At 49.8% G+C, this 27,838-nt stretch overlaps 1 protein-coding gene and 1 long non-coding RNA gene across 5 annotated transcripts in view; one reads left to right on the forward strand and one right to left on the reverse strand.

The window, feature by feature from the left end:
- LOC137562543 (uncharacterized) overlaps positions 1 to 7,742 on the reverse strand; it is a 219,666-nt gene extending 211,924 nt beyond the window's left edge. For all 3 annotated transcript variants that reach the window (XR_011030137.1, XR_011030138.1, XR_011030136.1), the window contains exon 1: positions 7,647 to 7,742. This is a non-coding gene — a long non-coding RNA (uncharacterized lncRNA). The remainder of the gene's footprint in view (positions 1 to 7,646) is intronic.
- Positions 7,743 to 7,992: 250 nt separating this feature from the next.
- Positions 7,993 to 27,838, forward strand: part of DNAH2 (dynein axonemal heavy chain 2) — a 401,787-nt gene continuing 381,941 nt past the window's right edge. The window contains exons 1-2 of one of the 2 annotated variants that reach the window (XM_068273978.1): positions 7,993 to 8,167; positions 24,536 to 24,669. In XM_068273978.1, coding sequence (XP_068130079.1) covers positions 24,546 to 24,669 — 124 coding nt within the window. In that variant the 5' untranslated portion in view covers positions 7,993 to 8,167; positions 24,536 to 24,545. The remainder of the gene's footprint in view (positions 8,168 to 24,535; positions 24,670 to 27,838) is intronic. The other variant, XM_068273977.1, reaches the window with a different exon arrangement.

The raw sequence follows: 27,838 nt of genomic DNA on the forward strand, positions 1-27,838 counted from the left end.
GGCCGGGGTCGAAGAAATTGGTTTCAAGATATTCCACAGCAAAACAAGCGGAATAGACTGTAAAGCTTATCAAGCTGATACTGATAGGCTGGTGTGAGTGTGTGGGAGCCAAGCACACGGCAGCGATTCGAGAAATCAGCGGCGAAACTCTTGGACGTTACACTGTGACTACATTGTGCACTGTAGTCACCAGCCGAAATATGGGTCGAACGGGACACTCCGGGGCCAGCTCGCAACTCGCTGTGGGAGATGTCGATCCACTGAGCCAGTCCAGTGTGGGGACGGAGATGACGGTGATTAAACGCTCAGAAAGTTCCGGAGTCCATGGAAGTTTTGCAGGTGAAGTTGCGGGAATGCTGATGTATGGCCAAGAATCTGCTGCTCAGGCAAGTTTGATTTATGTTGTTTTATTCTGTGTTAATTGCAGCGTGGAGGCTGCGGGCTTCGCATCTTGTAAATGCAGGGTGCGGTTGTCAGAGTTTATGTGTTTTGTTTGGTTTCTTCGGATTCAAGGTTTCCTGTGTTGCATATTTACGTGGTGGTTATTTCTGCATTTGTTTCAGGCATGTTTTTGCTGGAAAGAAGTCGATTGGGTTTTTTTTTCTCTTCTCTTCTCTCCCCGTCTCTACAGAGGCTGGGAAGAATGTCCAGATAGAGCAGGGGGGGGGGGGGGGTCCCCCGCAGCAGGAGATAAGCCAGCGGTGCTTCTGTTAGTACTGGATGGGAGGGAGAGGGGATAGAAGAGGAAATCGAGTGTCTTTCTGTTTGTGAGATGTTCTGCAAGTTTCTCGTATTTCCAGTCAGAGCTGCTAGCATGCTTGTAAATATCTGTATCTGTTATGTTGTTTAGCCAGTTTGTCTGTTGTGCATTTCAGCAGTATTAGCTGTTAATATGGTTTAGAGTTAAACTTGAGTAAGTTTGAGTTATGGCAGAGATAAACTGCAGATGTTTTGTGAGGAGAGAGAGGGTTCCACGTTCCTGGGTGATGCTAGGATGTAAAATATTTAGCATTGCAGCTGTGACGCGGTTGGTCTCAAGTTTGGCAAGCATCCCAGAGAGGATAGGTAGCGGAAGGCTGACTCTCGGTAAAAGGTATCGATGCTGTGTGTAACTATGCATAACAATGTTTGTTCTGTGTGTATTTTGTTCTTTCTCCTAAGATATAGGAAACGAGAGGCTGCTATGGGAGCAGCCATCTTAGCTGGCAGTCCAGGACTCAAAATGGCGGCAGTGGAGAGAGCCCGCCCCCGAGAGTCATGGCCCCCACACGTCATGGCAGGGGGGGGAGGAGGGGCTGGGGGATCCACGTCATGTCAGGCTGTGCTCGCGGCTCCGGGCAGAGCAGCTGAAAGGAAGGGGGGTAGAAATACAGAGACATTCTCCTGGGTGTCTCGGTTCTCAAAGTATTTCCCCAGAGCTTTTCCCTGGGTCCATGGAGAGGAATGCCAGAATAGGAAGTGTTTCCCAGCTAGGTGCAGGGACACACGTAACAGTGCAGATCAGGAAAGGGTCTGTACTGAGTTGCTTATAGGATTATTCCTGTAAGTGGGGCACCTTAATGGGTGGTGCAGCATAAGTTCCCAATAGAAAAGGGGGGACAGCGCATCAGGGGGGGTGCCGGAGGTGGAAAAAAGGGAGTTGACCAATACGGGTTTTCGTCGCCGCTGTTGCAGAGCGGTAACGTTTTTTCCGGTTTTGTCGTGGACAGAGCCAGAGCTGGACTGGGAGGTCTATGCTGGGCTGGAGCGGTTTTTTTGTGCGTTTTTTTTCGTCCACTGATTGGTCAAATATGTTTTTTCCCGCTCCTATCATTTGTAACACAATGAACTAGGACTGACAGCAGTTCATGGGGCAATTATACAGATGATAGAATTGCCGTTTACAGAGTGACAGTGTATCAGTACGCTGTTTGCCATGTGACTACCTACCATGTGGGCATTCAGGGATCTGCATACAGGCATGCGACGCTGGTAAGCTTAGCCCTGCACCCTGTGTAGTTTAAGTGCAAAGTGCTCCTTCCTACAGGGAGGCAGCCGTTTTTTTGTGAAGTCTGGGGGTGGTGGCACGGCAAACATTGGTCAGAGGGTACAACACACAGAACTTCTAGCAGAGCTGGTATCGCGATGAAGTTCTAGATAAGTAAATGCGATAATGAGTAAGAGCATTGCAGGCTCACCTGCAAAGCAGCATCAGGTGTGGCATCCGTAATCTGTGCATGCGACGGCCGCGCATGGACAGATAAGGGGGGATGTGGAGTGAGCTGCAATGGGGTGAGAGCTTCCAAAGGTGAAGCGAGCTTCCATAGGTGAAGTCCGAGGGAGCATATTGTAAACAGGTAAGTACTGAGGATAGTACTGAGGTAGGGGGGTGAAGTTTAACTCCAATCTACCAATAAGAGTAAACAGAGTTCAGGAGAACCATAAAGCAACGAGATCAATTACGGTATATATTGATCAATTTAAAGTGTAAAGAGTACAAGCCGCAGGGCGAATCCCAAATCATTAATAAGAATTGATTTGTTTGTATTTCGATTTCAGGTGTTTGGCAATATGGAATTGAGACAGCTGCAGTGCTGGCAGCAAAGATGGAGATGTCAGTCGGATAAGCGAAAGGTTCCAGATGCCGATCTAAGCTTGGAGGAACACGAGATTCCTGAAATCGGAAAGAGACTAAAACACGAGATTCCTGAAATCGGAAAGAGACTAAAACACGAGATTCCTGAAATTGGAAAGAGACTAAAACACGAGATTTCGGAGATCGGAAAGAGACTAACAAAACTGTCTGAGCAAAGCATAGTGCAAATTGCTAATGTTTTTCTTTCCCAAGGTGGTGCTTTTATAATGAAGAGTACCGTGCTGATGGTGATCCTAGGTTGCCATTCCGTCCTAGGAGAACGAAGAGAGGACATTCTCATGTATAATAAGGGGTTAATGAGAATGCAAGGCCCAAGCATGTTAATGTTGGGTGACAAAGGTACTGATCCTTTCACACCTCCCTCTGATTGGCACAGATGGACCAAGCAGGGATGGAGGGAAAGAGCACTTGTGCCAGGAGAAAACAAATTTCATGGCACAATGTGGGTGAAAGGTCTGAAGGGTCAGGTGTGCGGGCAGTGGGGATTGAATGGCAGTGTAAATCTGCTATTTAATACCACACTCCCAGAATCGATGCACCGATCCAAAGGTTTGTTAAAAGGTACATTGCAGTACAATGGGTACGTGCAAAAGGTGGAGTGTGTGATTCAGGGGTACCTTGTCTTGGTTATGCAGAGTGAGATGGTTCCAGATTGGAGAGGAACGAGCAGGAGGCGTCAATTCTCCTGCCGGAGAGACGAGGGGGACAACATCACACTCTGGAGCTACCAACAGAGAGTGCCTCTGAAACAACTATACACACGTAAAGGCTGGAAAGCCAAGGGTGGGTGGTTCTCGAAACAAGAAGTAAAAATAGAGATCAAGCCACATTTCCAGGTGACAAAGAGGGTGGGGAGAGCGGTCCCGGGGGAGGGAAAGCCCACACAGGGAACCCCATTCACACCACACGGGTCACAACAGGGGACGATATTACACAGTCCATATGCAGCAGCTTATCCTCATGATAGTTGGGTAAGTGAAGAGGTACTCTTAATTGAAAGATTGCAGAGAGTACTGTCTTCCCGACCTCAGGTACATATTGTGCCTCAGGACGTAAGGGGGGAAGAGGTCCAATCAGGACGGTTGGGGGCATATTTTGTCAGGGAGATGCTGAAAGATCCTGTCCAACTGAGATTGGACAAGGGGAGATATATTAATTTTTCTGGAGAAGGATCTTTTGCATGGCAGCTTCGAGATGTTTGGGTGAACAAAGGGAAACGGTGCAAGATTCCTTTAGGCACCGCCACTTCCTTGGTTCCCACCTCAACCCGTGTCTCACACCAGGACCTGAGAGGTCAACCTTTTTTGGTGCTAGACGGGGAGGTGAAGCAAGTAGAGTTGTCCTCATGCGGGCAATTCTTGCAGAAGTACCTGCGTTGGCCGGGGCAAGTCAAATTTAGTGAAGAAGCCTGCAGGCTCAATAACGCAGAATGCGAGGCTACCATTCAAAAGATCCACCCTGAAGCCCAACCGATAGTTCCGGTGGCGGAAGGAAAGGTTTGGTTTTTTAACATAAGTTCTAATGATACATTCAAGGTATATTCTCATAATTGTTCCGATAAGGGGGAGTTTCCAAGGGGAACATATTGTGGGGGCGGAGATCCCATATGGATCCAGTCATCCAGGTTGGATGACGTTGTTTCTCAAATTGTTAAGAGAACTCTAAAGTGCAAAGTTTCACGGGTAGTTCCCGTCCTGAAAGAGAACACGACATGGGACAAAGGGGAACAGGTTTTGATCCAAGACGACCACATTTTGTTACAAAGGTTAAACAAACAGTACACTAAGCTAGAGGTACGATTTCACCATGATACAGGTGATCTTCACGAGGTAGAATACAAAAATGAGCAGGTGAGTTCCAGTCTGACCTGGTGGACAAAGGTTCCGGTGATGTTCCAGGGACACTCGGACTGGGCCTCTGCGGTTCCAAAGTTCTTTCTACACCCACTGGTCGTCTGGATGGGGATGACAACTTTAGGCATCATTATCCAGGTGAGGTTGCGTGTTAAAATTACGTAAAACAAATTAACCTGGTTCAGAGATTGGTGCCTCATAAACAATCTCCTGAACCGATATTTTCAAATTAAGGGATATACAGGGTTACGGGTATAGGTTTAGTAGTACCTGTGATGGAGCTGATTGTATAAAGGCGTTCTTTTAGAAGGCACCTGGCACTGCTCCCTTGAGTAACAACCAAACGAGTTCACTTTTCTGTGGTCATGCAAGTTTGTGAGTGATACGGAAGTGACGCAAATGCTGAGCATGTGGTATAGAGGGACTTAGAAGTAGGGCCCCCCCAGAGAGCCTGGTTACAGGAAGACCAAGAGGTCTTGCTCTCTCTCTTCCAGGGGTAATCGCCTAGAGCAGAGAAGTTGTGTGAGCACGAACATCGAAGAGTGAAACATAAAAGAAAAGAAACCAGGTACTGGGAGAGGTTTAGACGCTGGGATCTGCGGGTCAAGCCGTTTTAGGGGGGATTGTTATAATTTAAGTAGGCCTCAGTTACTTGGCCTGAGTTTTATGTAAAAGGCTTGTCCGCAGTGTATGTCTTTAAAATAAATAGAGGTTTTGTGATGCAGGCAGAGGCATCTCAGGGTCTGCGTGTAGCAGAGGATGCACGCAGATACTGAGAACATGTTCCTAAAAGAAGGCCATCGGCCACTCTGACCTCAACAGGAACAGAAAACATTGGCCATGTTTACTAAACATCCACGGTCCTGCATATAGGCCAAACGCCTCATTGATTATTAATCAAGTAGGTGTGTATGATGACACCACGAGTGGGTCCACCAATAGACTGATATAGGGGGTGGCGAAGATGATGTCATATTTAACTCTTTCCTAGTCGGTATTAAATCTGGAGCGAGCGATGGAGAACTCACTTCTGCTTCTTCCTTCCGCACTAGCTCGCAATACTGACTGGAACCCAATTATTTCTTTAAGCATGTTCTTCCTTTATGTAATCTGATATAATGTCTGCTGTACATAGGTAGTTTAGTGGAACGTAGGTTAGCAAGAAGTGCCTGAGTGACTTCAGTAGGGAGTCTAATCATGAGCTTGTAACGCAACATGAAGATTGGCATGGCTAGGATATGATGAATGTATCTATCTATTAGCTCTCTCGCCTTGCAGCGCTGGATCCCTGGTTCGAATCCCAGCCAGGGCACTATCTGCAAAGAGTTTGTATGTTCTCTCCGTGTCTGCGTGGGTTTCCTCCGGGCACTCCGGTTTCCTCCCACATTCCAAAAACATACGGATAAGTTAATTGGCTCCCCCTAAAAATTGGCCCTAGACTACAGTACTTACACTACATAATATAGACATATGGCAATGGTAGGGAATAGATTGTGAGCTCCTTTGAGGGACAGTTAGTGACAAGATATATATACACTGTACAGCGCTGCGTAGTATGTCGGCGCTATATAAATACTAAATAATAATAATAATAATCTATCTGTATTTCTGTAGTCCTGAATAAATAACGTAAACATTGAAGAAGCCTGAGAAAGTCTATCTACTGTTTGCTGTGTGGAGAGTCAAATGATCTCACAGTCTGTGAGACGATGGTGTCGAAGCAAGGTGATAAGAACAGTTTATAACACCTATCTAAGCTATACTGGGGGACATATACCTATCTAACCTATACTGGGGACATATACCTATCTTACCTTTACTGGGGCACCTACCTATCTAATCTGGAGGCATAGACCTATCTAATCTATACTGGGGGCATATACCTATCTAACCTATACTGGGGGCAGCTATATGGGCTACCTACACTGGGGGAGGGGGGGGGACCTATAGCTGGCTACCTATACTGCGGGCACCTATACCTGTCTCCACGTTGGGGGCACATTTTACGCCCCCACTCCGGGTGCAATTTAGCCTAGAAACTGCTAGTATTTGGCTCCACCCTCACCATGTTTTGGCCACGCCCACACACGGCTTTCAGGAATCCCCCCCTTGGAAATCCTGGATTTGCCCCTGCTGTAAGCAGTGACTACTAGAGATGTGAAGTTCGGATCTTTTCAATGATCCGGATAATTCGAATCGGATCATTGAAAAGATCCGGATTTTTGATCCGAATCTTGGATCATTTTACTACGGAAGCATTTCGGGGGTGAAATGACTAGCAGGACAGGAGAAGGGGAGGGGGGTGGACACGCAGAGAAGGGGAGAAGATGGACAGAGGGCAGGGAGTGGACAGAGAAGGGAGGAGGGACGAGCAGAGAGCATAAATGTTTGCACACAATACCCACATGCTGCAATCATATGCTTTACATGTATTTCACCTATATGCTCATCTGTATACTCTGAATGCAAACGTCGCACAGTGAAAGAAAGCATTCCCCAAAGCATTCCCAGAAGTGAAGTGCAGCTGTTTACAGCAGTGCAGGAGGATCATATTGCCCGGCAATCACAGTGCCTGCAAAGTTACTGAGCTGAGCCAAAAGCTTCCAATGTGTTCACTGTGCACAACTGCGGAACAGACAGCCTATAATGAGCAGCACATTGCAGCCAGTATGTGTGCTCTACACATATCTGGCAGTGGCACCCATGTCCCCTCTCTATCATCTACCTGTCAACCTGCAAGGCTGGCTCCCCTCCAACAGAGTGATCCATCTCAGCTCTGCTTCCAGGACCCCGCTGCCCGCTGAGAGGGGCCGCCGTGCCGCTCCTTGCCCCGCCCCTTTTGCGATCCGAATCACTCATTTTGATGATTCGACTCACAAAATAGATTCGGATCCAAGATCCGAATCGTTCATGATCCGAACAACACTAGTGACTACACTGCCTTATGGTACATCCAGCCCTCGACACATCCATAGAAACACATACAAACTGATATAAAACTGACAGGACTGGACGGAAATGTAGATTTATGTGTGAACACAGCCATAGAAATACATGCAAAACTGATGCCATCAAACTGACAGGACGGACACCTTTTTATGTGTGAACCCAGCCTTATTATTGATGTTGCTGATCATTTATGTGGAAGTACATTTTACCTTCTGTTTACAAGAAGGCCAACTTCCATTTACTATTACTCCCATCACTCCGCCTCTTTCAATACTTCACTAAACAGAAATCAGCTCTGCGCCTTGTGCCTCATCCCTCCCTCCTCCTCACGCTGCTCAGCCGTCACCATGGGAACTACTGTCCCGCCTTATCATGTCCTGTTCTCTCTATGGCTGCGCACGTTGTCCATCTCTTGCATCCGCGCTTCTCATTGGTCACTCCGGCCGCCCATCATCGCCTTCTTCTCATTCCAGGCGCCAGTGAACACAGGCGGGATGCGCTGACTGGACTGAAGGCCACGCCCTCTAAATGAGCTTTTGCGATTTCTGTTGGCTGCCAGCGCCAGTCTGGACCGCCTTCATTATTTGTCTCTTGTCCCGCCCACTCCTATTGCCAAGGAGACGCGTCCCAGAAGCACTGCGAGAGAGCAACACTGGAGGTTCCATATAGAGAGTGCACGAGAGGTACCGATACTGGGCCGTACCTAGAGGGGTGCTGGGAGGAGTGTAAGGTACTCATAGGTGTATATTCTGCTGCCTATATGTGGGGGGTGTGATATCATGGTTACTTTTATATTATTATTACCACCATTACTGTATGTCCAGCATCCCCTCTGCCCATCACACAGCACCCAGTGTCCACCCCTCTGCCCATTACACAGCACCCAGTGTGTCCAGCAACCCCTCTGCCCATTACACAGTGCCCAGTGTGTCCAGCACCCCCTCTGCCCATTGCACAGCGCCCAGTGTGTCCAGCACCCCCTCTGCCCATTACACAGCTCCCAGTGTGTCCAGCACCCCCTCTGCCCATTGCACAGCGCCCAGTGTGTCCAGCACCCCCTCTGCCCATTACACAGCTCCCAGTGTGTCCAGCACCCCCTCTGCCCATTGCACAGCGCCCAGTGTGTCCAGCACCCCCTCTGCCCATCACACAGCACCCAGTGTCCACCCCTCTGCCCATTACACAGCACCCAGTGTGTCCAGCAACCCCTCTGCCCATTACACAGCGCCCAGTGTGTCCAGCACCCCCTCTGCCCATTGCACAGCGCCCAGTGTGTCCAGCACCCCCTCTGCCCATTACACAGCGCCCAGTGTGTCCAGCACCCCCTCTGCCCATTACACAGCGCCCAGTGTGTCCAGCACCCCCCCCTGCCCATTAGACAAGACAAGACAAATAACATTTATATCGCGCTTTTCTCCTGGCGGACTCAAAGCGCCAGAGCTGCAGCCACTAGGACGCGCTCTATAGGCAGTAGCAATGTTAGGGAGACTTGCCTAAGGTCTCCTACTGAATAGGTGCTGGCTTACTGAACAGGTAGAGCCGAGATTCGAACCATGGTCTCCTGTGTCAGAGGCAGAGCCCTTAACCATTACACCATCCAGCCACATCTCACAGCACCCAGTGTGTCCAGCACCCCCTCTGCCCATTACACAGCACCCAGTGTGTCCAGCAACCCCTCTCCCCGTTACACAGCACCCAGTGTGTCCAGCAACCCCTCTCCCCATTACACAGCACCCAGTGTGTCCAGCACCCCCTCTACCCATTACACATCACCGAGTGTGTCCAGCACCCCCTCTGCCTATTACACAGGGCCCAGTGTGTCCAGCACCCCCTCTGCCCATTACACAGCACCCAGTGTGTCCAGCACCCCCTCTGCTCATTACACATCACCCAGTGTGTGTCCAGCACCCCCTCTGCCCATTACACAATGCCTGGTGTGTGTCCAGCACCCCCTCTGCCCATTACACAGCACCCAGTGTGTCCAGCACCCCCTCTGCTCATTACACATCACCCAGTGTGTGTCCAGCACCCCCTCTGCCCATTACACAATGCCTGGTGTGTGTCCAGCACCCCCTCTGCCCATTACACATCACCCAGTGTGTCCCCAGCACCCCCTCTGCCAATTACACAGTGCCTGGTGTGTGCCCAGCATGACCACTGCCCATTACACATCACCCAGTGTGTCCCCAGCACCCCCTCTGCCCATTACACAGCACCCAGTGTCTGCCCCTCTGCCCATTACACATCACCCAGTGTGTCCCCAGCACCCCTCTGCCCATTACACAGCACCCAGTGTGTCCCCAGCACCCCCTCTGCCCATTACACATCACCCAGTGTGTCCCCAGCACCCCCTCTGCCCATTACACAACACCCAGTGTGTCCCCAGCACCCCCTCTGCCCATTACACAACACCCAGTGTGTGTCCAGCACCCCCTCTGCCCATTGCACATCACCCAGTGTGTCCCCAGCACCCCCTCTGCCCATTACACAACACCCAGTGTGTGTCCAGCACCCCCTCTGCCCATTGCACATCACCTAGTGTGTCCCCAGCACCCCCTCTGCCCATTACACATCACCCAGTGTGTCCCCAGCACTCCCTCTGCCCATTACACAGCGCCCAGTGTGTCCCCAGCAACCCCTCTGCGCATTACACAGCGCCCAGTGTGTCCCCAGCACCCCCTCTGCCCATTACACAGCACCCCCTCTGCCCATTACACAGTGCCAGTGTGTGTCCAGCTCCCCCTCTGCTCATTGCACATCACCCAGTGTGTGTCCAGCACCCCCTCTGCTCATTACACATCACCCAGTGTGTGTCCAGCACCCCCTCTCCCCATTACACAGCGCCCAGTGTGTGTCCAGCACCCCCTCTGCCCATTACACATCACCCAGTGTGTCCCCAGCGCCCCCTCTGCCCATTACACAGTGCCTGGTGTGTGCCCAGCATGGCCACTGGCCATTATGATTACACAGTGCCGGGTGTGTGCCCAGCATGACCACTGCCCATTACACATCACTCAGTGTGTCCCCAGCACCCCCTCTGCCCATTACACAGCACCCAGTGTCTGCCCCTCTGCCCATTACACAACACCCAGGGACCAGCACCCCCTCTGCCCATTACACAGTGCCTGGTGTGTGCCCAGCATGACCACTGCCTTTACACAATGCCCGGTGTGTGTCCAGCACCCCGTCTGCCCAATACAAAGTTTTCTGAATCTAATTATTTTTATTTTAAACTGCATTTTATTGGCATGCATATGAGCAGAGTGTACGCCTCTGGTGAGCGGGCGCAGGGTAAGCCGAATGATGGCTCTCCTTTGCTGTCGCTCAAATCCCTGGTGGTATAAAATACTATTCCCCCTCCGAGTCATCGCAACTCGGAGGGAGATGTTATTCATGGTCCGGTGATCGCTGTAGCTCCGAATTACACTTACTGCTATGGGGCGTCTAGTTTCGTCCCTGAGGACCACCTGCTCTGTAGGCAGAGCTCAAACACTGGTTCACACGACAGCCGGGGACCCCAGGCTCTCTCACTGGCCGGGGCCCCCACATCACCATGCGATACCCAGAGGGAAGTGCGGGTGGGCCCTGGACCTCTCACCACCAGGGAATTCACCCACACTGCCTCTGAACTGAATGCTAACTGCAACAGACACAATTGTTCACTCCCAGCTAAAGCACTTTCCTACCTTTATTTGGTCAGCAGGCGCCGGTCAGCCAATCAGGTGTACTGTTATACACCCTTTGCCTGCCGTACCAAATCTAGAAGGAATTGCATAAATTGGGTAGCATTCTGTGGGCAGAGCCTAGGCTGGCTGCGTGGTGTCTCGGTGTCGCTATTTGCTTCTCCCATGTGCACTGTACCGTAAGTGGAACACACCACGGCTGGGGGAGTGGTCAGAAGATGCCAGCACCACTAAAGCTGGCCATACACTAGGCCGATTCCCGCCGATCGACAGCAGATTCAATCACTGGGATCGAATCTGCTGTCACATCGTTCACGCTACACGCTAAATTTTGATTTATTTCGTCCCGAAATAGATTGATCCCGTCGATTGCTCCGTGCGGGAAATTACCGCCGATCGCCCGCGGGTAGGGAGCGCGTCGCTAGCGGCGTTCGAGTGCCCGACGACCGACGCAATACAGCTGCAATACATTACCTGCTCCGCCAGTGCGACTCCCCAGGTCTCCGCTGTCTTCTCCGCTCTGGTCTGGTCTCCGGGTCCGGCATGCTTCACTTCTTCCTGTCCCGGCAGGAAGTTTAAACAGTAGAGGGCGCTTTACTGTTTAAACTTCCCCCAGACAGGAAGTGAAGCATGCCGGAGACCAGAGCGGAGAAGACAGCAGAGACCTGGGGAGTCGCGGCAGCGGAGCAGGTAATGTATGCGCGAGGGGCGGGGGGGAGCGGTGGGAGCACCACTACCACCACCACAGATTGTGAACGGTTTCAAGCTGAAATCGATTCACAATCTGTTTGCAGTAATGGCAGCCATACGATCCCTCTCTGATCAGAGAGGGATCTATCTGTTGGTTCGAATCTGATGGCAAATCGACCAGTGTATGGCTACCTTAAGGATAGGATGCTCAGACCTGAACAGCTCAGACTGTGTGCGCAGCCTGGGAGTACTGATTGATGGGAAGATAGACTTCAGGAATCAAAACTCAGCTGTTGAGAAACATTCCTTCATTCACCTAAGGAATATTGCAAGGATTAAACACCTAATTCCTTCAGAGAATCTTCTAACCCAAGTCATTGCCTTCATCACATCAAGGCTGGACTATTGCAATGTTCTCTATACAGGCCTTCCAAACAAAGACCTGCACCGCCTGCAATCAGTACAGAAAGTGGCCGCAAGGCTGTTAGCTAGCCAACCCCACCATTGCCACATAACACCAACCCTTTGCTCACTCCACTGGCTACTGATAAAATGGAGAATTCTGTTTAAGATTGGCTTATTGACATTCAAATCCTTGCACAATCTGGGCCCTGGATACCTGAAGGATTTGCTGCAACTGCATCTCACCCCCCCACAATCTTAGATAAAAAAAAAAGATTTATTTACTTGGTCACCCCCAGAGTCCATCGCAAAACCTTTGAAACCAAAGTCTTCTGTCATGCTGCCCCTACACTTTGCAAACTCCCTGCTACACCCAATCAGGACATCTCCATCCCTTGACGAAAAGAAAAGCCCCCTGTTTAGTGTGACATTTATGAACTATTCAACAAGGAAAAAAGCTGGCATGTCAAAGTTAATCTTTATTGGTTCCATGTAAAAAAATATGGCCAATGTTTCGGAGCCACGTAGGACTTCTTTATAAAGGCAATATTTACTCGGAGGCAAAGATCTGTCTCATGCTGCACAAAAGTTCCTGTAAAGGAAGTGGGAGTCTGGCTCGTCTAACACTCGCTGACAGCGATGTGTCTTGTCTGGGATCAGCAGCAGCTGATCCCAGACAAGACACATCGCTGTCAGCAAGCGATCGCAGATCGCTCCGTATAACCAGCACGCAATGGAAACTGTTCCATTGACGTGCTTTGGTTTGAGTTCGGCCGCGGTGCAATGTGGCTATGCAGCTACATTGCGCTGTGTTTAGTGAAAACGGGCCCTAAGAGGCTTCTAGTCTGTACTCCACAAAAAGAGCACTGATTCCAGGCTTGTCAAAAGCACAATCTCAAACTTCAATGGATTTTGGAAATCCGTAGCCTGCCGAAAAAAACTGAAATAGCAACACGCTTTCCGATAACAATAAATTTGGATGAGTCCTGTGGAGTCAATATGTGCTTGTAGCCATTTCCAGAGAAAGTGAAATCTCATGCAGGAACAGAGTGCAGCCCCCTCCCCTCCTTCTCGATGCGGCTATGAAATGACCCGGGAGAGGGAAGGGGGGTGCGGAGGGATTATGGCGGATCTCGCAAGGCTGGACGCTGAGCGCGCCATCGTACAGCGCTCTCTATCCGCACTGGTTAAAAGGCAGCCTGCTTTGCATGCAGGGAAATGTTAACTACTTTTGTGGTCAGTGTGTGCCTATTATATATAGCCGTGCGGCCTTTTCCCGGCGATTGTACGCCCGGCACCGCAATTATGGCCATTTCTCTCCCAGCGAGGCACAGCGGCCGAAGCATCTCGCTTGTAATTCACGGGAACATTGCGCAGCCAGCGCCGAGGGTTTTACACCGCCTGACATTTCAAGGCTTTGCTTTCTTTCTTTTTTTTTTTTTTTTTCTATATATATGTAATCGCCAGCATTACAGCGTTTAACCGCTCACTCCTCTCTTACGCTTCTGACAGAGCGATAAAAGCCCAGTTTTGGGTTTAACCTCCTGAGCCCCAGAGGTTTATACCCCCCAGTGACCAGGCGATTTTTTACAATTCAGCACTTTGCAGTTTTAACGATTTATTTCTCGGCCATACAATGTAGCAGTTTTCTTGCCACTAACAGAGCTTTCTTTTGGTGGTCTCTGATTGTGGCTGTGATCATTATTTTTTTTTTTAAATAAACCTATTTCTTTTACTTCACCCCCCCCCCCCCCATATTAGCCTTAGACTGCGATACACACATTACCTGATACATACTTAGGCATCAGCCTATGTATGGGATTAGATTGTGAGCTACTCCAGGGGACAGTTAATTGACTGTACAGCGCTGTACACATGTTTATTTTTTGGGTTTTTTTTTCCTCTTTATTGCAGCCTGCAGCTCCGATCGCGGCTGGCAGGCTGATGTCGGATCCCCAAAGTGTTTACTAGCAGGGAACAAGCAAGCGAGCGAGCGCACATTCCCTGCTAATCCCGCCCACCGCACTTTGACACCATGCGATATTAGGCAGTCCCCAGAGCGTCACACTCCCACCACCCATCGGCGTGAAGTGGGCGGGAGCTGCTTAAAGTGGACCCGAACTTTTGCACAGGAAAGAAGGAAAACCTAGAGAAATGCACCCTGTATGTATTTAGAGAGTTTAGCCTGTCGAATCCCCCCTCATCAGTGTCTAATCACAAGTTGTAATTTGATCCTTCAGCTGCGTCACCTGACTGCCACCGAAGAAAAGTTTTAATTTGAAAGCACAGGATTTTAACGATATGAAAGCAGGAAGTAGACACTGCAGATTTATTGCAGGATTTGTATCAGCTGTAACGACGAAATGTTTTTCTTTACAAGTTATGCTGTTACTTATCTTTTAAAACAGAGAAGTTCTGAGTTCAGGTACGCTTTAACCTCTTGACGACCAGCTAACGCCGATCGGCGTAAACTGGTCGTCTGCGGGTTACCATGGAAACGGCCGCTTTCCATGTCAGTTCACGGAGGGTGTGGTGTCTCCGTGAACAGCCGGAGAGCCGCCGATCGCGGCTCGCCGGCAAAATGTAAACAGGCGGGGAAAAATCCCCGCTCTTTACATCATACGGCGCTGCTGCGCAGCAGCGCCGTAAGGCAGATCGGCGATCCCCGGCATATGATAGGCTGAAGCCTATCCTTCAATGCGCAGGACGCAGCTCACAGGGGAAGGGAGAGGGAGGGAGAGGGCGGAAAGCGCTGCGGAGGGGGGCTTTGAAGAGCCCCCCCCCCGCTAAGCAACTGCAGCCGGCGGCGATCAGACCCCCCCAGCAGCACATCCCCCTAGTGGGGAAAAAAGGAGGGTAGTCTGATTGCCCTGCTGCACTCCTGATCGGTGCTGCGGGCTGGAGAGCCCACGCAGCACCGATCAGTGTAAAATCCCCTGGTCGGCAAGTGGTTAAAGTGGACCTGAACTCTTGCACGGGACAGAAGGGAAACGGAGAGAAATGCACACTATGGGCCTGATTCACAAAGCGGTGCTAACAGTTAGCACCCTGGTGAAAAGCCCTTTATCATGCCTAAACTCAGTTTAGGCATGATGGGCCTGATTCACAAAGCGGTGCTAACAGTTAGCACGCTGGTGAAAAGCCCTTTATCATGCCTAAACTCAGTTTAGGCATGATAAGTTTACATGTGATAAGTTTAGGTGTGATAAGTTTAGGCATGTTAAGTTTAGGTGTGATAAGTTTAGGTGTGATAAGTTTAGGCATGATAAGTTTAGGTGTGATAAGTTTAGGCATGATAAGTTTAAGCGCCAACTGCGTTAGCACCGCAGTGCACAGCTGATCAAAAGTTTTGCGCTAGCAAAGTCTGGTGCACTTCGTATAAAGTTTAATGGCGCTGCATTGCATGCAGGACTTTGCAAGCGATCTAAACTTATCTAAACTTAGCATGCCTAAACTTATCACACCTAAACTTATCATGCCTAAACTTATCACACCTAAACTGGCTTTTCACCAGAGTGGTGCAATGGTTATCATGCCTAAAGTCTCTAACTGGGTTAGCACCGCTTTGTGAATCGAGCCCTATGTATACTGTAATTTGATCTCTCAGCTGTGTCAGCTGGCTGCCATTACAGAGCAGCTAATTTGTAAGCACCAGGGGCTTGATTCACAAAGCGGTGCAAAGTGTTTGCACGCCAGTGAAAAGCCCCTTATCACGCCTAAACTCACTTTAGGCGTGATAAGAAGAAACTCGCGCGAAGTTACCGCGCGTACGCGCGTAAGTGCGCACGCAGCAACCGACGCTTCGCGCGAAGCTCCCATTAAACCCTATGGGACTTTGCGCGCGCGCTCACGCGCGTACGCGCGGTAACTTCGCGCGAAGAGCAGGAAAAAGCGGTGATAACTCAGTGGTGAAAAGGTCATCACGCCTAAAGTCTTTTAGGCGTGATAACTGGGTTATCACCGCTTTGTGAATCAAGCCCCAGATGTTATCCTTATGGGCTCGATTCACAAAGCGGTGCTAACCCAGTTAGAGACTTTAGGCATGATAACCATTGCACCACTCTGGTGAAAAGCCAGTTTAGGTGTGATAAGTTTAGGTGTGATAAGTTTAGGCATGCTAAGTTTAGATAAGTTTAGATCGCTTGCAAAGTCCCGCATGCAATGCAGCGCCATTAAACTTTATACGAAGTGCACCAGACTTTGCTAGCGCAAAACTTTTGATCAGCTGTGCACTGCGGTGCTAACGCAGTTGGCGCTTAAACTTATCATGCCTAAACTTATCACACCTAAACTTATCATGCCTAAACTTATCACACCTAAACTTATCACACCTAAACTTATCATGCCTAAAGTGAGTTTAGGTGTGATGAAGGGCTTTTCACCACGGTGCTAACTGTTAGCACCGCTTTGTGAATCAGGCCCTATGGGCTTGATTCACAAAGCGGTGCAAAGTGTTTGCACGCCAGTGAAAAGCCCCTTATCACGCCTAGGCCTCGATTCACAAAGCGGTGATAACCCAGTTATCACGCCTAAAAGACTTTAGGCGTGATGACCTTTTCACCACTGAGTTATCACCGATTTTTCCTGCTCTTCGCGCGAAGTTACCGCGCGTAAGCGCGTTCGCGCGTACGCGCGTAAGAGCGCGCGCAAAGTCCCATAGGGCTTAATGGGAGCTTCGCGCGAAGCGTCGGGTGTTGCGCGCGCACTTACGCGCGTACGCGCATACGCGCGGCAACTTCGCGCGAGTTTCTTCTTATCATGCCTAAAGTGACTTTAGGCGTGATAAGGGCCTTTTCACCATGGTGCTAACACTTTGCACCGCTTTGTGAATCGAGCCCCTAAACTCACTTTAGGCGTGATAAGAAGAAACTCACGCGAAGTTACCGCGCGTACGCGCGTAAGTGCGCGCGCAGCACCCGACGCTTCGCGCGAAGCTCCCATTAAACCCTATGGGACTTTGCGCGCGCGCTCACGCGCGTACGCGCAGTAACTTCGCGCGAAGAGCAGGAAAAAGCGGTGATAACTCAGTGGTGAAAAGGTCATCACGCCTAAAGTCTTTTAGGCGTGATAACTGAGTTATCACCGCTTTGTGAATCGAGCCCTATGTCTGCTTCCATGAAAGCAGGAAGAACTTCATCTCAGTTCTAAAGATAAGCAACAGCATAATAGCCTTTAAGAAAAACATTTCTTTGTTACCGCTGATACAAATCCTGCAATAAATCTGTGGTGTGCCTACTTCCTGCTTTTGTGAAAGCCGAGGCAGTCAGCTGACACAGCTGAGAGATTAAATTACAGTGGTGATTAGTCACAGATGAGGGGGGATTACACAGGCTAAACTCTTTAAATACATACAGGGTGCATTTCTCGCTGTTTTCCTTCTGTCCTGTGCGAGAGTTCAGGTCCGCTTTAAAATGAAACTTTCCACATACCTTTTGAGTGACTCTGAAGTTGCAGTCACGTGACCAGCGAGTTTACCCAGCGAGCGGCTCCTGCAGCGCATTACGGCTCCGGCACAATGACAGGGCGACGTCATCTCCATTGTTTCCCCCGAGTCAGGTTCACATTGTTGGCCAGCGTTTCCCCAGCACGGGCGTTTGGTGGCTCTGAGTGCTGACAAGTGATTCAACCTCAATAGGCATCAGTGGAAAATGCCCGTCAGTGCCAGCGGAATAGCTTCCAAAGTGCCAGCCGGCAGCAACAACTCCTGCTAAAGCGCCAGGCCATGTTTGCCTTTGTTGGAAGCTTCTGGCATGACGTGCCCTCGAATGTTGTCTGTGTTCCTCCATAACTGTCTGCTGGAGCCGCAGGGACAGTGGACGCCCCCCCAATATCTCTGCATTACGGGGCTGGAGGAATGTTATACTGGGCCAGTCCTAGATAAAGTGGGGTCTCAGGCAGAAGTTACCATGCGGCTTGTCTGCCCCTCTCAATATAGCAGTATTGGGTACACCATAGCAACTCCACCAACCTATGCCTAACACTAACCTCCCCAACCTACTCCTAACACTAACCTCCCCCCCACCTACTCCTAACACTAACCTCCCCCTACCTACTCCTAACACTAACCTCCCCCACCTACTCCTAACACTAACCTCCCCCACCTACTCCTAACACTAACCTCCCCTACCTACTCCTAACACCAACCTCCCCCCACCTACTCCTAACACTAACCTCCCCCCACCTACTCCTAACACTAACCTCCCCCTACCTACACCTAACACTAACCTCCCCCCCACCTACTCCTAACACTAACCTCCCCCCCACCTACTCCTAACACTAACCTCCCCCTACCTACTCCTAAAACTAACCTCCCCAACCTACTCCTAACACTAACCTCCCCCACCTACTCCTAACACTAACCTCCCCCTACCTACTCCTAACACTAACCTCCCCCACCTACTCCTAACACTAACCTCCCCTACCTACTCCTAACACCAACCTCCCCCACCTACTCCTAACACTAACCTCCCCCCACCTACTCCTAACACTAACCTCCCCCTACCTACCCCTAACACTAACCTCCCCCCCACCTACTCCTAACACTAACCTCCCCCTACCTACTCCTAACACTAACCTCCCCAACCTACTCCTAACACTAACCTCCCCCACCTACTCCTAACACTAACCTCCCCCTACCTACTCCTAACACTAACCTCCCCCACCTACTCCTAACACTAACCTCCCCTACCTACTCCCCAACACCAACCTCCCCCCACCTACTCCTAACACTAACCTCCCCCCACCTACTCCTAACACTAACCTCCCCCTACCTACCCCTAACACTAACCTCCCCCCACCTACTCCTAACACTAACCTCCCCCTACCTACTCCTAACACTAACCTCCCCCACCTACTCCTAACACTAACCTCCCCTACCTACTCCTAACACTAACCTCCCCCTACCTACTCCTAACACTAACCTCCCCCTACCTACTCCTAACACTAACCTCCCGCACCTACTCCTAACACTAACCTCCCCAACCTACTTGTAACACTAACCTCTCCCCACCTACTCCTAACACTAACCTCCCCCTACCTACTCCTAACACTAACCTCCCCCTACCTACTCCTAACACTAACCTCCCCCTACCTACTCCTAACACTAACCTCCCCCTACCTACTCCTAACACTAACCTCCCCACCTACTCCTAATACTAACCTCCCCCACCTACTCTTAACACTAACCTCCCCCACCTACTCCTAACACTAACCTACCCACCTACTCCTAACACTAACCTCCCCCACCTACTCCTAACACTAACCTCCCCCACCTACTCCTAACACTAACCTCCCCTACCTACTCCTAACACTAACCTCCCCCACCTACTCCTAACACTAACCTCCCCACCTACTCCTAACACTAACCTCCCCACCTACTCCTAACACTAACCTCCCCCACCTACTCCTAACACTAACCTCCCCCCACCTACTCCTAACACCAACCTCCCCCACCTACTCCTAACACTAACCTCCCCCACCTACTCCTAACACTAACCTCCCCTACCTACTCCTAACACCAACCTCCTCCACCTACTTCTAACACTAACCTCCCCAACCTACTCCTAACACTAACCTCCCCCACCTACTCCTAACACTAACCTCCCCTACCTACCCCTAACACTAACCTCCCCTACCTACCCCTAACACTAACCTCCCCCCACCTACTCCTAACACTACCCTCTCCCCACCTACTCCTAACGCTAACCTCCCCCTACCTACTCCTAACACTAACCTCCCCCTACCTACTCCTAACACTAACCTCCCCTACCTACCCCTAACACTAACCTCCCCTACCTACCCCTAACACTAACCTCCCCCCACCTACTCCTAACACTACCCTCTCCCCACCTACTCCTAACGCTAACCTCCCCCTACCTACCCCTAACACTAACCTCCCCCCACCTACTCCTAACACTACCCTCTCCCCACCTACTCCTAACGCTAACCTCCCCCTACCTACTCCTAACACTAACCTCCCCCTACCTACTTCTAACACTAACCTCCCCAACCTACTCCTAACACTAACCTCCCCCACCTACTCCTAACACTAACCTCCCCTACCTACCCCTAACACTAACCTCCCCTACCTACCCCTAACACTAACCTCCCCCCACCTACTCCTAACACTACCCTCTCCCCACCTACTCCTAACGCTAACCTCCCCCTACCTACTCCTAACACTAACCTCCCCCACCTACTCCTAACACTAACCTCCCCCTACCAGTGGCGTAGCTAAGGAGCTGTGGGCCCCGATGCAAGTTTTACATGGGGCCCCCCAAGCACTCTATACATAACAATCGATACGGCGCACCAAAACCTGCCAATGGCAACTACAGTGTCAGAGGTGCAAGAAGAGGCTGGGAAACAGTTTGTTAGTGATTACTACTATTCACAGCATCTATAGAAATGATTATAATGAGCACAGGCCCAATAGAGAGATAATAATGTAGATGAGGGAGAGCCCTTCGGGGCCCCTCTGGCCCAAGGGCCCCGATGCGGTCGCTACCTCTGCACCCCCTATTGCTACGCCCCTGCCCCCTACCTACTCCTAACACTAACCTCCCCCTACCTACTCCTAACACTAACCTCCCATACCTACTCCTAACACTAACCTCCCCCACCTACTCCTAACACTAACCTCCCCCACCTACTTCTAACACTAACCTCCCCCACCTACTCCAAACACTAACCTCCCCCTACCTACTCCTAACACTAACCTCCCCCTACCTACTCCTAACACTAACCTCCCCCACCTACCCCTAACACTAACCTCCCCCACCTACCCCTAACACTAACATCCCCCACCTACCCCTAACACTAACCTCCCCCACCTACTCCTAACACTAACCTCCCCACCTACTCCTAACACTAACCTCCCCCACCTACTCCTAACACTAACCTCCCCCACCTACTCCTAACACTAACCTCCCCACCTACTCCTAACACTAACCTCCCCCACCTACTCCTAACACTAACCTCCCCCCACCTACTCCTAACACCAACCTCCCCCACCTACTCCTAACACTAACCTCCCCAACCTACTCCTAACACTAACCTCCCCCACCTACTCCTAACACTAACCTCCCCACCTACTCCTAACACTAACCTCCCCCACCTACTCCTAACACTAACCTCCCCCACCTACTCCTAACACTAACCTCCCCACCTACTCCTAACACTAACCTCCCCCACCTACTCCTAACACTAACCTCCCCCTACCTACTCCTAACACTAACCTCCCCCTACCTACTCCTAAGACTAACCTCCCCCTACCTACTCCTAAGACTAACCTCCCCCACCTACTCCTAACACTAACCTCCCCCACCTACTCCTAACACTAACCTCCCCCACCTACTCCTAACACTAACCTCCCCACCTACTCCTAACACTAACCTCCCCCACCTACTCCTAACACTAACCTCCCCCTACCTACCCCTAACACTAACCTCCCCCTACCTACTTCTAACACTAACCTCCCCCACCCACTCCTAACACTAACCTCCCCTACCTACCCCTAACACTAACCTCCCCCTACCTACCCCTAACACTAACCTCCCCCTACCTACCCCTAACACTAACCTCCCCCTACCTACCCCTAACACTAACCTCTCACCACCTACTCCTAACACTCACCTCCCCCACCTACAACTAACACTAACCTCCCCCTACCTACTCCTAACACTCACCTCCCCCACCTACAACTAACACTAACCTCTCCCTACCTACACCTAACACTAACCTCCCCCTACCTACTATTAACACCAACCTCCTCCACCTACTCCTAACACTAACCTCCCCGTACCTACTACTAACACCAGCCTCCTCCACCTACTTCTAACACTAACCTCCTCCTCGTACTTCTAACACTAACCTCTCCCCACCTACTCCTAACACCAACCTCCCCCACCTACTCCTAACACCAACCTCCCCCACCTACTCCTAACACTAACCTCTCACCACCTACTCCTAACACTAACCTCCCCACCTACTCCTAACACTAACCTCCCCACCTACTCCTAACACCAACCTCCCCCACCTACTCCTAACACTAACCTCCCCCACCTACTCCTAACACCAACCTCCCCCACCTACTCCTAACACTAACCTTCCCCTACCTACCCCTAACACTAACCTCTCCCCACCTACTCCTAACACTAACCTACCCCCAATCTAAGCCTAAAGGTGCAATCTTTCAAATCTATTTTTACGATCGAAAGTAATCGGAAGGTAATTATTGATTGTTCCCATAAGTGGGTCCATTAGGGCATTTTCTCTCTTCAGATTTGATTGTATAATCCAGAGTACAAATCGATTACATTTTCTGTTCCAATCGACCATAGAATTGTTTTACATTGATTATGCTGAGCTGATAGTGAATGCTGTGCCACAGTCAATCTGTGGTTAGGCTCCATAATAGCGGAACCCCGGACCCCCGATTGCTCGCCCACGCCGCTAGCTCCACCACTCTCCTGAGTTCGGCTACATTATAGCCAGACTCCGGGGGCCGCTTACCCGCTGTTGCCTCTGCCGGTACCCGGGCGTTCAGCTAAGTAATAGCCAAACCCAAACACCAAAGCAACTTCAAGCGCATGCATAAAAAAAGGAGCAAGTGGTTGCCGCTAGTAGAATATTGCTAAGCTTAGCGATATTCTATTGCTGGAATCCGATAGTAAAATATTTGTAATGATTACCGATATTTTACCATGGCTAAACCTAACCTTACTCTCACACCGAACCCTCCCTCTATCGATGCCTAACCCTGAGCCCCCCCCTGTGGTGCCTAACTTCCCTGGGGGCATCTAACCCTGAGCCCCCCCCGGTGGTGCCTAACCCTAAGACCCCCCCACCCCGTGGTGCCTAACCCTAACCCCCATGGAGGCATCTAACCCTAAGCCCTCCTGGTGGTGCCTAATCCTAAGACCCCCCCCCCCCCCCCGTGGTGCCTAACCCCCCTGGAGGCATCTAAGCCTCCCTGGTAGTGCCTTACCCTAAGACACCCCCCCTCGTGGTGCCTAACCCCTCTGGAGGCATCTAACTCTAAGCCCCCCTGTTGGTGCCTAAACCTCAGGCCCATTTCACACTGGGACATGTTCATTGCGGTGCGTTACCTTTTTTTACTGCAGGGTGATGCTAGGGCAATGAAAATCAATGGGGCCTTTCACTGTGGATGCGATGCAACCTGTTGGATGTGGCGCATCTGCATTGTCAGTTAAGTTGTGCGATGGACAGGAAGTCATGTAAGTCTATGGCGACGCAGGTTTTTTTAAAACCATTGTCGTGTCGCGGCACGCAGTATATCGTCAAATAGCACGGCATCAAAAATGCTGTCAGTGTGAAACCGGCCTGAGAACCCCACCGGTGAAGCCTAAGCCCTCCTGGTGGTGTCTAACCCTAAGACCTTCCCGGGGATGTCTTACCCCAAGACTTCCCCCTGGTGGTGCCTAACCCCAAGACACCGCCTCCCCCCATGGTGCCTAACCCTAAGACCCCCCCAAACCTTAACCTCGCCCGCCACAGAGTCATGATTTGCGGCAAAGAAGGTAAATCAAGGAGCCGGCTAGCGGGCACTGCCGTGCGGGCAAAATTCTGTTCTTTGCTTCAAATTGCGTCTCTTTTCCATAAGGGCTCCTGCACCGTTTTTTCCTGATTCCACCGCAGGCGCTGCCTACTCACCCCTCCTCCCCCACGTTATTTCTGGCGGTATCCAACATGCAGATACATAAGTGTCGCTTACTGAGCCCCTCTGCGTAATAGCATAATAGCCAAGCTACGGAGCCCAGATGACTCAGTCATTGCCGTGGTCTGTGGCAGTGCCTACAGTCATTTACCGATCTGGCTGTGTGCCCAGAATACCTGTGGCGGCCCCCGGTCTCTTCAAACATCCAGCTCCCATCATGCTTTGCAGTTTGATAGCAGCGAGCCTGACACCTCTGCGGTAAAACCAACAGCCGCTAATTACAGGTGTCACACGTCTGGAGGTCTGGTTCAGGTAATGAGACATTAGAGAAATCTTGACAAAATGATTGTTTTAGAGTTTTAAGAGCCAAAGGTGAAACTTAACGCTGACGACTGTAAATGTACATTTCATGTTTTAAATGTTAGTTTTTTCCCCTCCACTTGTGCTTTTTAATATCAATTTATAAAGTTGCAACCTTCTAGAATGAATGATTACAATACAATATAATCTAATGTCTTATAATTGCTGTAGCAGCGTGTGGTGGGTGTGAGAATTACACTTCTGGGTTGTATTCATTACTTGGCTGGGCACTAGCTGAAACGCCAACGAGTTTGTTAAGCCTTTTTGTGTTTTCGTTTCTGTCCAGTACATGAAACATGTCGGAACCAGACATTATTAGCAGATCCCCTGAGCCGCTCCCGTTGAATATCTTGGATCCATTGCCGCTGTCTTCCAGAGGCGCCGAGAATGGTCTGCTGTCAAGTAATCAGGAAGAACTAGGTAAGCGTTTTAGTTTTCTACTGCATTAATGAGCAACTTTAACCACTTAAGTACCAGCAGTCTATGCCCTCTTAAAGGAGAGGTCCAAGCTAAAAGAAAAATCAAAATCCACTTACCTGGGGCTTCCTCCAGCCCCTGGCAGCCGTCCTGTGCCCTCGCCGCAGCTCCGGCGTCTCCCGGTCTCCTCCGCTGCAGAAGCCGACCTCGCCAGGTCGGCTTCCGAGTAGGCTTCTTGTGCGCTCCACGGCGCGAGTCACGTTGTCTAGCCGACGTCATCAGGTCTGTACTACGCACCTGCAGCCTGGATGTATCCTTTAAGGACCAGAAACTGCTGGTACCAGAAACAGCCGAATACCAAGAATCGCCGCACATAACCGCCGTCCACACTGCACACCCAGAGCCTCAGGCCACCCACTCTGCCGTCTCTATGATGGCAGAGCCCTGTAAGCCGATCAGGAGTTTCTTTCATTGGCTCCTGATCGTGTGATCAATGTAAGCCAATAGAAGTTGCTTACATTGATAACAAGATCTGGAGTAAATTAAATCGTCTCCTAATCATCTCACAGGGCTCTTCCGTCATAGAGACAGCAGGGAGAGTAAGCTGTGGCGGGCAGAGATCGCGGGAGCAACGAGAACTCACTGTGGCGGTGAGGTGAAATCTACGCCCTAGAAGGTATTAGAGCATCAAAACAGGGCCTAGATTTCAATCACCGCTGTACGGAAGTGGTTAACAGGGATTGAACAATAGAGATGTCGCGAACCTTCGATTTTCGGTTCACGAACCCGATTCGCGAACCTTCGCAGAAGGTTCGGTTCGCGGAAAAGTTCGCGAACCGCAATAGACTTCAATGGGGATGCGAACTTTGAAAAATAGAAAAAATTATGCTGGCCACAAAAGTGGTGGAAAAGATGTTTCAAGGGGTCTAACACCTGGAGGGGGCATGGCGGAGTGGGATACATGCCCAAAGTCCCGGGGAAAAATATGGATTTGACACAAAGCAACATTTTAACCAGTTCACCCCCAAGGCTTTTTATCCTAACGGACCAGAGCAATTTTCAGTTGTCAGCGCTCCTCCCTTTTATTCCCTAATAACTTTATTACTACTTATCACAAGAAAATGATCTATACCTCGTTTTTTTCACCACCAATTAGGCTTTCTGTGGATAGTACATTTTGCTAAGAATTTTTTTATTCTAAATGCATTTTAATGAGAAAAACAGAAACAAAAAAAAATCATTATTTCTCAGTGTTCAGCCATTATAGTTTTAAAATTAAACATTCTCCTGTGGATAAAACAAACACGTTTTATTTGCCCAGTGGTCCCGATAATTAAACCGTTTAAATTATGTCCCTATCACAATGTATGGTGACAGTATATTATTTTGAAATATAAGTGGTTATTTTTCTGTTTGTTCTGGCCATAATTACAAGCCCCTATGTAATAAATTAAAATTAATTTTCCCCCATAAAATATAGAATAAAAAAAGGCGAGTCCCTAAAGCAACTATTTATTTATTTTTTTTAAGCTGATTTTTTTTTTACAAGTGTTTTTTTGGGGGGGGAGGGTTGGAAGTGTAATTTTATTAATGATGTGTATATACTTGAAAATGTATGTATTTTGTAGGTGTAATATACTTTTTGGCCACAAGATGGCGCTAGTGAACACTCATAGGACGTGTTCACTTTTTTTTTTTTTTTTTTTTTTACACTTTATTAAACTGTTACATTTCCTGTTTATGTGAATGGACGTAGCCGCTGTTCGCGGTCACGTCCATTCACTCCAGGCACTGCGATTGGGTAGAGGACCATTCAGTCTTTTTCCCCAATCACCCAGCAGGGGATCCCGACGGTAATGGCGGCGGTAGCGGCGCGCACACGGCGGTAGCAGCGGCGGGAATGCGCGACGTATTAAAACGTCATGTTGCCGTTAATAGCGGTAAGCATGACGTTTTAATACGATAGGATGTCGGTAAATGGTTAAGGGCAGAAATCACATTGAATGCTAAATTGCAGGCCTAAAGTGCTTTAAAACATCTTGCATGAGTATACATCAATCAGGGAGCGTAATTAGAGTTCTGCTTCACACTGACACACCAAACTCACTGTGTAACGCACCGCAAACAGCTGTTTGCGTAGTGACGGCCGTGCTGGACTGATGGGCAACATGGCCAAAGTGCAGGCCGTGACAGTTTTCCAGCCCATATGGTCGCTGTGCTGTGGTAGCTCAATGATAGAACAGTGACTGTCCAGCTGATCAAATTTGGTCTGTCCACAATGAAGCAACGACCTTATTATCTTCTTGTATGTAGGTAGGCATAGGTAGGAGTCCTAGTATAGGTAGGCATAGGTAGGTGCCTCAGTAGTTAGCTAGACATAGGTAGGAGACCCAGTATAGGTAGGTAGGCATAGGTAGGTGTCCCAGTAGTTAGCTAGACATAGGTAGGAGACCCAGTATAGGTAGGTAGGTGCCTCAGTAGTTAGCTAGGCAAAGGTAGGAGACCCAGTATAGGTAGGTAGGTGCCTCAGTAGTTAGCTAGGCATAGGTAGGAGACCCAGTATAGGTAGGTAGGTGCCTCGGTAGTTAGCTAGGCAAAGGTAGGAGACCCAGTATAGGTAGGTAGGTGCCTCAGTAGTTAGCTAGGCAAAGGTAGGAGACCCAGTATAGGTAGGTAGGTGCCTCAGTAGTTAGCTAGGCATAGGTAGGAGACCCAGTATAGGTAGGTAGGCATAGGTAGGTCCCCTAGTATAGGTAGGTAGGTAGGTGTCCCCGTATAGGTAAGTAGGTGCCCCAGTAGTTAGGTAGGCATAGGTAGGTGTCCCAGTATAGGTAGGTAGGCATAGGTAGGAGTCCCAGTATAGGTAGGTAGGCATAGGTACGTCCCCTAGTATAGGTAGGTAGGTAGGTGTCCCCGTATAGGTAAGTAGGTGCCCCAGTAGTTAGGTAGGCATAGGTAGGTGTCCCAGTATAGATAGTTAGGCAGGGCCTGGCTGGCACAGTAATAACAATTACCAAGGTCCAGCTGCAACAGATAGGGCTGTATAATGTCAGTGAGCAACACACAAAAAAAAAACACATAAGGAAAACATTATCTCTCAAAAGAGCGGTTGAGAGGTTCTATTTTAGCAATAACAATCATCCAGGAGCAAGCCAAGAGCCTAACTAATCTT

This window comes from Hyperolius riggenbachi, chromosome 3 (genome assembly GCF_040937935.1).
Source record: "Hyperolius riggenbachi isolate aHypRig1 chromosome 3, aHypRig1.pri, whole genome shotgun sequence".
NCBI classification, from domain to species: domain Eukaryota; kingdom Metazoa; phylum Chordata; class Amphibia; order Anura; family Hyperoliidae; genus Hyperolius; species Hyperolius riggenbachi.